Source organism: Danio aesculapii, chromosome 11 (assembly GCF_903798145.1).
Source record: "Danio aesculapii chromosome 11, fDanAes4.1, whole genome shotgun sequence".
Classification (NCBI taxonomy): domain Eukaryota; kingdom Metazoa; phylum Chordata; class Actinopteri; order Cypriniformes; family Danionidae; genus Danio; species Danio aesculapii.
Genome location: NC_079445.1, coordinates 43,334,835 through 43,346,826, shown reverse-complemented (window position 1 = coordinate 43,346,826; position 11,992 = coordinate 43,334,835). Strand labels below are relative to the sequence as shown.

Genomic DNA, 11,992 nt, shown 5'->3' with positions numbered 1-11,992 from the left:
TGGAAGGACATCTGTTGCGTAAAACATGCTGGATAAGTTGGCGGTTCATTCCGCTGTGGCGACCAAAGGAAAATGAATGAATGAATGAATGAATGATTGAATGAATAAATGTTAAGTAGTTTGTAATAAACATCTCACTGATTGGCTTTCACCAATTGCATATTTTGCTTTGAATAATATTGAGATTTTTCTCTCTATATTATCACTATATCCTGTTATATGAGTGAAAAAAGCCATATGCATCAAATGTAACACTCAACTAAAACATCTATGCAAACACTTTAGTAAAGTGTTATTTAAAAAACTGTGTATTTTTCATATTTAAAACCCTGCTGCATATGAATTGCTCTTCAAATAACTTACTTGTTTGATTAAATATGAATATAATTAGCTATGAAACTAAAATGTTTGGCGACTCTGTGGCGCAGTAGGTAGTGCTGTCGCCTCACAGCAAGAAGGTCGCTGGTTCGAGCCTCAGCTGGGTCAGTTGCTGTTTCTGAGTGGGGTTTGCATGTTCTCCCTGCGTTCGCGTGGGTTTCCTCCGGGTGCTCCGGTTTCCCTCACAGTTCAAAGACATGTGGTACATGTGGTGTATGTGTGTGCGTACTGATGTGTGAATTGGGTATGAGTGTGAATGAGTGTGTATGGATGTTTCCCAGAGATGAGTTGCAGCTGGAAGGGCATCTGCTGCGTAAAACGTGCTGGATAAGTTGGCGGTTCCCCGAATTAATAAAGGGACTAAGCCGAAAACAGAAAATGAATGAACAGTTTGGGCGTCACGGTGGCGCAGTGAATACTCACACCTCACAGTAAGAAGGTCGCTGGTTCGAGCCCGGCTGGGTCAGTTGGCATTTCTGTGTGGAGTTTGCATGTTCTCCCCGTGTTGGCGTGGGTTTCCTCCGGGTGCTCCGGTTTCCCCTACAGTCTAAACACATGCAAGTGTATGGGTGTTTCCCAGTGTTGGGTTGCAGCTGGAAGGGCATCCGCTGCGTAAAACATAAGCTGGAATAATAGGTGGTTCATTCCGCTGTGGCGACTCCTGATTATTAAAGGGACTAAGCCGAAAATAAAATAAATGAATGAATGATTGAACAGTTCGATTATTCATTTAGTTTGAATACATGTGCTATAAATTTTAAGAAGAAATATGTGTGTACATTTAAAAGCTAGAATTATTCGCCCTCCTGTATGTTTTTCCTGATTTCTGTTTAATGGAGAGAAGATTTTTTTAACACATTTTTAAAGAGAATAGTTTTAATAACTCATTGCTTTTATTTTACCTTTATCATGATGACAGTAAATAATATTTGACTAGATATTTTTCAAGACACTAGTATTCAGCTTGAAGTGACATTTAAAGGCTTAACTAGGATAATTTGGGTAAAGTTCTGGTAATTAGGCAGGTCATAGTAAAACAGTGATATGTCCTGTAGACAATCCAAAACAAACACTGCTTTAGCGGGCTAATATTTTTGACCTTAAAATGCTTTTAAAAAAATTAAAAACTGCTTTCATTCTATCCGAAATAAAACAAATAAGACTTTCTCCAGAAGAAAAAATATTATAGGAAATACTGTGACAAATTCCTGAATCTGTTAAACATCATTTGGGAAAAAATAAATAAAAAATACTTCACAGGAAGGAGAATAATTTTCACTTTAACTGTATATGTGTATGTGTGTGTATGTGTGTGCGTACTTATGTGTGTATATGTTTGTATGTATGTGTGTGTGCAGGAGGATCAGGCAGCCCTGGTTCTCTGTCCGCAGCTGAAGCTCCTCTCCGTCGGGCTCTGCAGGTGAGTTTTGTGCGTCTGCCAGCGGCTCCAGACTGACCTTGCAGATTCACCTCCAAACTCCACATCAGTTTAATCCTGCACAGATGCATTGTCTTTGGAAAGACAGATTACACACACATGCTACATTTTTAATCAGGAATCAGTGTCCCAAATCACTCTGTTTTCTTTCCAAATATAATTTACGTAAACTGTTTTTCTGAGTATCAAGTGCATTTCAGAGTAAAAGAAGATATATTTTGCACAAACAACCACTTTGGGGTGTCATTGTGCCTTTATTTGGGCCTGTTGTATTCATTTATTCATTTTCCTTCAGCTTCATTTTACACAGCGGAATGAACCGCCAACTATTGGAGCATATGTTTTGAGCAGCAGATGCTCTTCCAGTACTGGAAAACACCCACACACACTTGTACACTACAGCCCAGAGGAAAACCACGCCAACACGGGGAGAACATCCAACTCACCAAACTCCACACAGAAATGCCAACTGACCCAGTCGGGACTCGAACCAGCAACCTTCTTGCTGTGAGGCCACAGTGCTAACCACTGAGCCACCGTGTTTATTTTTTAACAAAAGTTTATTTTTATTATTTAAAAAATTACATTTAAATATATATTTAATGTCGGCGCCAATAGCCTAGTGGTTAGTGTGTCGACATATAGCACCCTGGTGCTCGCGGTGACCCAAGTAAATAATAAAAATATATATTTTTTAATATATATATATATATATATATATATATATATAATAAGGGGTGGTGTGGTGGCACAGTGGGGAGTGCTGTTGCCTCACTGCAAGAAGGTCGCTGGTTCAAGTCCCGGCTGAGTCAGTTGATATTTCTGTGTGGAGTTTGCATGTTCTCCACGCAAGTCCAAAGACATGCGCTATAGTGGAATTGGGTAAACTAAATTGCCTGTAGTGTATGAGTGTTGCTGGTACAATCCACTGTAGTGACTCCTGATTAATAAAGGGACTAAGCCGAAAAAGAAAATAAATGAATTATGAAATATTTTAGTTGGTTCATTCCGCTGTGGCAACCCCTGAAATAGAGACTAAGCCGAGAGAAAATGAATGTAAATAAAAGTAAATAAAAAGTATTGCATTGATTTTTAAAATTAATTTCATATTATTTATGCATGTATATAATTGTTTAATTTCTTAAGTTTTTCGATTTTTCATAAAAATACAGTTCCACTTTTTTTTTTACCAAAACAAACAAACAAACTAAATAACTAAAATAGTGTTTACACATTCTAGGAAACGTCTTTTAATTAAAATCTAAATTTAAAATTCAGTTTTTACACTTACACAATCATAATTATTAATTTTATTATTTGTGTAATTAATAGTTAGCTACTACTGTTTTTCAGTATTTCAGTTTTTAAATCAGTTTAATGTTATCTTTCATTTTTTATCATGTGCCACACATAACCAATATATTAAAGACATATTAATTATGGGTATTTTATCATAAAATTAAATAGATAATTAATATTTAGTAATATGTATTGCATTGATCAAAAATCACAGTAAAGATTTGTAAAAATTTCTATTTCTATTATATATATATATATTTATATGAGCTATATATATATATATATATATATTCATTCATTCATCTTCTTTTCGGCTTAGTCCCTGTATTAATTAGGGGTCGCCACACCGGAATGAACTGCCAACTTATCCAGCATATGTTCTACGCAGCGGATGCCCTTCCAGCTGTAACCCATCACTGGGAAACACCCACACACTCCCTTCACACACACATACACACACGCACATGCGCACACACACACACGCACACACGCGCACACACACACTACAGACAATTTAGCTTACCCAATTAACCTATAGCGCATGTCTTTGGACCTGTGGGGAAAACCAGAGCACCCGGAGGAAACCCACATGAACACAGGCAGAACATGCAAACTCCACACAGAAAAGGCCAACTGACCCAGCCGAGGCTTGAATCAGCGACCATCTTGCTGTGAGGTGATTATGCTACCCACTGCCGATTGTGACACCCCTATATATATATATATATATATATATATATATATATATATATATATATATATATATATATATATATATATATATATATATATAAATGTAAATAAAATTACCATCTATCTATTCTTTTAAAAAAGATGTCAGCAAAAAAACATTAATGATAATAATAAAACAAAATTCTCAAGCTGCAAATCAGCTTAGAATGATTAACAAAGGATCATGTAAGACTGAAGGGTAATAATAATGAATAATAATGCAAAAAATCAGCATTGAATTACAATAATACATTGCATTTTTAAATATATTCACTTAGAAACACCTTATTATAATAATATTCACAATATTACAATGGGCGACATGGTGGCTTAGTGGTTAGCACTGTGGCCTCACAGCAAGGACGTCGCTGGTTCGAGTCCCTGCTGGGTTAGTTGGCATTACTTTGTGGAGTTTGCATGTTCTCCTCCTGTTGGCATGGGTTTCCTCAGGGTGCACCGGTTTCCCCCACAGTCTAAACATATGCGCTATAGGGGAAGTGATGAACTAAATTGGCCGTAGTCTATGAGTGTGTATGGGTGTGTGTATGGATGCAGCTGGAAGGGCATCCGCTCTGTAAAATATATGCTGGATAAGTTTACGGTTCATTCCGCTGCGGCGACCGCAGATAAATAAAGGGACTAAGCTGAAGGAAAATGAATGAATGTATATTACACTTTTACTGTGTGTTTGATCAAACAAATGCAGCCTCTTTTTAAAGCAGTAATGCTCTTTTGAGTGGTAGTGTGTCACTGATGTTACCGCGTGTTTGTTTCAGCCGTACGGATGGCAGCTCGGCGTTCCTCCACGCAGAAAGCTGCTTCAGTCTCCGGGATTGTTGCTTTATTCTCCTCTGAGTGTGACATACAACGGAAAGACCTGCATCCTCTTCAGGGCCCGGAAGCTGGCCATCAGGTACAGAAACCACAGTCTGGTGGATCTCACAGAGAAAACCTTCAGCCCAGACACACCGCTCGACACCAAAGGATCCTTCTGCAGTAAAGATAAAGCCATGTAAGTCACCCTGGAAACCATCAGTCTCACAGAAATGCAGTTAGAATATACAGTGGAAGTCAAAATTATTCGCCCTCCTGTGGATTTTATATGTTCTTGTTTAAATATTTCCCAAATCATGTTTAACAGAGCAAGGAATTTTCACAGTGTTTCCTATACTTTTTCTTTTAGAGAATGTCTTATTAGTTTTATTTCGGCTAGAATAAAAGCAGTTTTTACATTTAATAAAATAATAATTTCAATATTATTAGCCCACTTTAAGCAAATGTAAAGGCTTGAATACCTATGATGACGCAACCAACACATGAATGTAGAAATATATTTTACATTCTGATTAGATCGAATGATTATCTATATACCTCTGTGAGTAAATATTAAACATACACACACACATATACACTCACCGGCCACTTTATTAGGTACACCTGACCAACTGCTCGTTAAGGCAAATTTCTAATCAGCCAATCACATGGCAGCAACTCAATGCATTTAGGCATGTAGACATGGTCAAGACGATCTGCTGCAGTTCAAAGCGAGCATCAGAATGGGGAAGAAAGGGGATTTAAGTGACTTTGAACGTGGCATGATTGTTAGAGCCAGACGGGCTGGTCTGAGTATTTCAGAAACTGCTGATCTACTGGGATTTTCACGTACAACCATCTTTAGTGTTTACAGAGAATGGTAAATAAAAAGAAAATATCCAGTGAGCGGCAGTTCTGTGGGCGCAAATGCCTTGTTGATGCCAGAGGAGAATGGCCAGACTGGTTTGAGCTGAAAGAAAGGCAACAGTAACTCAAATAACCAGTCGTCACAATGGAGGTCTGCAGAAGAGCATCTCTGAACACACAACACGTCCAACCTTGAGGCGGATGGGCTACAGCAGCAGAAGACCACACCGGGTGCCGCTCCTGTCAGCTAAGAACAGGAAACTGAGGCTACAATTCACACAGGCTCACCAAAACTGGACAAAGATGATTGGAGAAACGTTGCCTGATCTGATGAGTCTCGATTTCTGCTGCCACATTCGGATGGTCGGGTCAGAATTTGGCCTCAACAACATGAAAGCATGGATCCATCCTGCCTTGTATCAACGGTTCAGGCTGGTGGTGGTGGTGTAATGGTTTGGAGGATATTTTCTTGGCACATTTTGGGCCCATTTGTACCAATTGAGCATCGTGTCAATGCCACAGCCTACCTGAGTATTGTTGCTGACCATGTCCATCTCTTTATGACCACAGTGTCTCCATCTTCTGATGGCTACTTCCAGCAGGAGAACGCACCATGTCATAAAGCGCCAATCATCTCAGACGGGTTTCTTAACCATGACAATGAGTTCACTGTACTCAAATGGCCTCCACAGTCACCAGAGCTCAATCCAATAGGGCACCTTTGGGATGTGGTGGAACGGGAGATTGGCCTAATGGATGTGCAGCCGACAAATCTGCAGCAACTGTGTGATGCTATCATGTCAATATGGAGCAAAATCTCTGAGGAATATTTCCAGTACCTTGTTAAATCTACACCACAAAGGATAAAGGCAGTTCTGATGGCAAAAGGGGGTCCAACCCGGTACTGGTAATACATATATATTTCCTTTTTTAATCCGGGGTCGCCACAGCGGAATGAACCACCAACTTATCCAGCATATGTTTTACGCAGCGGATGCCCTTCCAGCTGCAACCCATCACTGTGAAACACCCATACACTCTTACATTCACACACATGCACTATGGACAATTTAGCTTACCCAATTCACCTATAGCGCATGTCTTTATGTCTTCGGACTTGTGGGGGAAACCGGAGCACCCGGATACATACACATATATATATATATAATTAACCTTTTAAAAAATCGTACATTGAAATCTATCCTCGTAATACAGATTTAATATTGGCCACACAATTTTCAAGTTTCATTTTAATTTAATTTATTTAAGTTTTAAGTGGTTTAATAGTCACCTATGATATTGCAAAATACCCCAGTTTGGGTTATATATTTAATAATTTTTTTCATGTATTTTTTTATTGGCCAGACTCAATCTGCGTTTCGGTGATGTGGAAGATCTTCGAGGACTCTCCATCAGGTCATTTCTTCTTCTTATTGTTTCTGAGTATTAGCCAAAACACTGATGCTGTTACAAACAACTGTGATTTCATTTATTTTTACAGTGGTTTTACCAGGTTTTAAGTAGTATTTGTAGCAAATATAGCATGACTTAGAATGCTGCAAGCATGGGTCTAACATGTTTAGCTTTTTGCTAGCCTAAATTAGCATGCTTTTAGCCTATTTCTACCATCTTATGTTGTTAGCACATATTTTAACATGTTACTAGCATTGTTGGCACATATATCAGGATTATTTATCATGTTTAGTATTGTTGACACATGGCTAACACAAATTATAATGCTGATAACCTGTTTAACCCTTTGCTAGACTGAATTAGCATTTTTGTACCATCTTCAGCATATTGTAAGCATGTGTTGTAACGTAAGACCAACATGTTACTTGCATGGCATTTTCGGATTAATTAACATAAGACTAGTTATTAACATATGGCTGACACAAATTAGAATGTTGGTAGCATGGATCTAGTCCAGGGGTGTCCAAACTCGGTCCTGGAGGGCTGGTGTCCTGCATAGTTTAGCTCCAACTTCCTTCAACACACCTGCCTGAAAGTTTCTAGTATACCTAAAAACAGCTTAATTAGCTGGTCCAGGTGTGTTTAATAGGGGTTGGAACTAAAATATGCAGGACACCAGTCCTCCAGGACCAAGTTTGGACACCCCTACTCTGTATAACCCTGCTAGGTTAGCATTTTACAGAATGCTAATGACTGTTAATTAAATGGGCATAAAAATATAACATCAAATATGACTAGTGCGATCTGTGTCGATACATATAATACAATTGCTTTAAATGTAGTTCCTCTAATCTCAATTGTACATTTTATATACTGATATTGCATGCTAATAAACAAAACCAACGAAGCAGAACTAATTTTAATGGCTTTTCAGACAGATTAACCCACATAACCATCCCATATCTGTGTTTTTACCTCCAGGCTACAGATGTCAAACACGTTTTATGAGTCGGCAGGACAGAACTGGTTCACGCTCGATAACGTGCACATCCATTATAACTGGACGTACGAGGCCACATTTAATGCCACAGATGTGTACGCGCCGTCCACCAACTCATACCACTGCCAGCACGTCAGCAGCCTGCAGAAATACGACACGCTGCTGGTGCCTAGCGCCAACACTGACCATGCTGCAAACTGGCACATCACATTCACAGACTTCCAGGTTGGCAGAAAACACTTTCCCTTCATCCTTCTCTGATATTGGGAGTTGTAGCATCTTGCGCTGTATTTTTAGTGGCTGTAATGTGGGAGTAATGTGGTTACACAAGCTTGTGGTTTGGCATGAGTCTGTATGAAATGAGCGTGTGGAAGAACATGCAGAGTTTGGGTGATATGAAATGCTGTTTAGTGGGAAATATTGGGCTTTGCCTGGAAGATCAGAATGAGGGATGGATGGATGGATGGATGATGGATAGATAGATAGATAGATAGATGGACGAATGGATGAATAAATCAGTGATCGATAATCAGGTGGATAGATGATTTAAAGATGGATGAATGATAGATAGATGGATGGATGGCTGGATGGATGGATGGAAGGATGGATGGACAGATTTATAGATATATAGACAGACAGACTGACTGGTAGATAGATAGACAGATTTACAAACAGATGGATAGATGGATGGATGGATGGATGGATGGATGGATAGATAGATTCATGGATGGATGGATGGATGGATGGATGGATGGATGGATGGATGGATGGATGGATGGATGGATGGATGGATGGATGGATGGATGGATGGATGGATGGATGGATGGATGGATAGATAGATAGATAGATAGATAGATAGATAGATAGATTCATGGATGGATGGATGGATGGATGGATGGACAGATTGACGAATAGATGAATAAATCAGTGATCGATAATCAGATGGATGGATGATTTAAAGATGGATGGATGGATGGATGGATGGATGGATGGATGGATGGATGGATGGATAAATCAGTGATCGATAATCAGAAGGATAGATGATTTAAAGATGGATGAATGATAGATAGATGGATGGATGGATGGATGGATGGATGGATGGATGGACAGATTTTTAGATATATAGACAGACAGACTGACAGATGGATGGATGGATGGATGGATGGATAGATAGATAGATAGATAATCATAACATAATCTGTAAACTGCATAACTCTCTGACTCTGTGTTTCCCCTCTCAGATTCAGGCCTTCAATGTTCAGTCCAGTAAGTTTGCTCCGGCCAGCGACTGTGCCACGTTCTTCACTCCGGCCATCCTGATGGGCCTGATCACATCTCTGATCCTGCTGCTGGTTCTGGCCTACGCCCTGCACATGGTGGTGCATCTGAAGCACATCGACCGCTATGAAGAGCACAAGACCACCGTTTATTTCCCCCGCAGCACAGAAGCCGAGTGCACAGAGAAGAACAGCCTCTAGGGGGCACCGCACAGGACTCTTATAACCAGACTGACTCCCGTCCGCACCGCCGTCTGGGACTGACTGCACCACGCCAGTGATGTCATTGTGGTGGGACAGTGCAAGTCCGAATCCGGCTCCTTTGGGACATCCGAGGATTTGGAGATTTCTCACCAAAAACTAAATCTAAGAATTAAATATTCAGCGTCGGGTTTGGCGAGACGTCCGTTTTCTGGAGGATTGTTGGAATGCAACTGCAACTTAATAATGATTCATTGGATTTACTACATTTTTTAAAGTTAAAATTAATATATTTAAAAATATTTCCCAAATGATGTTTAACAGAGCAAGGAATTTTTCACAGTATTTCCTATAATATTTTTTCTTCTGGAGAAAGTCTTATTTGTTTTATTTCAGCTAGAATGAAAGCAGTTTTAATTTTTTAAAAACTATTTTAAGGTCAGTATTTTCAGTGATTATCGATATCCTCTGATGTGGTTATTAAAATATAATCCTTGCACACAACAGCACGAACACACACCAATAGGCCTAAGTCTATTCATCATTTCATTTTGGAGAACACCACTCGGAGATTATCCGAGGCCTGTATTTATTTTTAGTGTACATGAGTGCAGTAAAGGTGTCAGAAAATTTCACCTGGTGCCATAAAATCAATGTGCTGCATCTAACACTATTGCTGTGTCTTTAACATAACGTAAACAACCCAGGAGTCGCAAAAAAAAAATAAAAAAACCTAAAAGCTGGTGACTTTTTATTTGCATGTTTTTTAAATGTAACTATTGCATAAATAATGCTGTAGGTTAAGGATAAAATATGGTAATTCTAATAGTTTAATTAAGTTAATATGATTATTGGAAATCACCAAGCGACCTCCCCCTACAGGGGAGTAGCGGACATTTTAAAAGGGGGGGGTGGGGGGGGGGGGGGTGGGCTGTATGAGATCATACGTTCATATAATTATTAATCACCTGTTTCTAAATGGTCTGTCTCTAAAAGTGAGGGGGACGTATCCCCCCCGTCCGCTACGCCCCTGTCCCCCTCATTGTCCTGCGACCTCACTTTGGGAACCACTGGTCTACAGAATAAACCACTGTTATACAATGACTTGACTAATATTACCCTAACTTGCCTAATTAACCTAGTTAAGCCTTTAAATGTCACTTTGTGCTGAATACTAGTGTCTTGCAAAACATCTAGTCAAATATTATGTGCTGTCATCATGACAGAGATAAAATAAATCAGTTATTAGAAATGTTTCCATTAAAAAATGTAGTAAATCCAATGAATCATTTTGTTTTTCAGTGTGGAAATAGCACAATATTCGATATATCTTGCATTTGCATCGACTGTCTTTGCTTCTGTTGACTGTTGAGGGGCGGTTTTAACTTTAATACTGAGGCTTCTTCAGAGTCGACATGAAATGTGTTAACTGTTGGAAAGTTGGATGTGTTTGTGTGTTGTGGAAGCTTATTCCCATCATAAAAAAATTAATTAATGGTGACTTTTTAATTCTGAATTGCAAAAGAAACTTACAAATGCGGCGACACGGTGGCTCAGTGGTTAGCACGGTCACAGCAAGAAGGTCGCTGGCATTTCTGTGTGGAGTTTGGATGCGAGAGTGTATGGGTGTTGCGGCTGGAAGGGCATCCGCTGCGTAAAAAATATGCTGGAATAGTTGGCAGTTCATTCCACTGTGGCCCCTGATAAATCAGAGACTAACGCCTGATAAACACAAGGCTTCAACATCAACGCTTGACGAAGAGTGTGTCTGAAGTTGGGGCTGACACGATTGTTATAGCAGTGTCAGCCAATGAAATAAGTCTGCAATTGGTTACTCTCGGTATTTGCATAAAGCGATCTGATTGGCTGACGCTTCCGCTGGTGCTTAAAAAGTTAAGAAATTTCCAACTTCTGCAGTGAGCAATGCTGTGAAGCAGCGCTGACGGACTGACAATTCAGTTTGGCAATGCTTGACGTCACCCATTCAAAGTGAATGGGAAGCGCTGATGCTGACACATTCACATTGGGCGTAAGCCGAAGGAAAATGAATGAATGTTTATCAGAACTGCAACATTGCAACAAAAATAAACTTGCAAATGTAATAAATTAAGATGCAAATCAGATAAACATTACCTCATAATTTCCAATAAACCTGGAAATTATCAATATTAGCAATTAAGAACGGCAGAAATGCAAAGAAGCATTCATTACAAAAAGTTATAATTGTGATATACTAGATTGTAAATGCAATTGTGAGAAAAAATAAAACTAATTTTAATAAAGAAAGCCAAAAATATGAGATATAAAGTCACAATTAAATTATAATTTTTTATTATTTCTTGGAAAAGTGCTTGCATAGTGCAAGAAACAGGACACGCATTTATCAAAATATTTATAGAGGGTGGCACGGTGGCTCAGTGACCTCACAGCAAGAAGGTCGCTGGTTCGAGTCCCAGCAGGGTCAGTTGGCATTTCTGTGTGGAGTTTGCATGTTCTCCTCGTGTTATCGTGGGTTTCCTCCGGGTGCTCCGGTTTCCCCCACAGTCTAAACACATGCGCTTTAGGTGAATTGGA

General features: G+C 39.3%; 1 protein-coding gene across 1 annotated transcript in view; it reads left to right on the top strand.

Annotated features, from left to right (window-relative positions):
* Positions 1-9,677, top strand: part of atp6ap1la (ATPase H+ transporting accessory protein 1 like a) — a 20,123-nt gene extending 10,446 nt beyond the window's left edge. Inside the window, exons 3-7 of the mRNA XM_056468512.1 lie at positions 1,737-1,798; positions 4,624-4,859; positions 6,893-6,943; positions 7,922-8,165; positions 9,182-9,677. Coding sequence (XP_056324487.1) covers positions 1,737-1,798; positions 4,624-4,859; positions 6,893-6,943; positions 7,922-8,165; positions 9,182-9,418 — 830 coding nt within the window. The 3' untranslated portion in view covers positions 9,419-9,677. The remainder of the gene's footprint in view (positions 1-1,736; positions 1,799-4,623; positions 4,860-6,892; positions 6,944-7,921; positions 8,166-9,181) is intronic.
* The last annotated feature ends 2,315 nt before the right edge of the window (positions 9,678-11,992 follow it).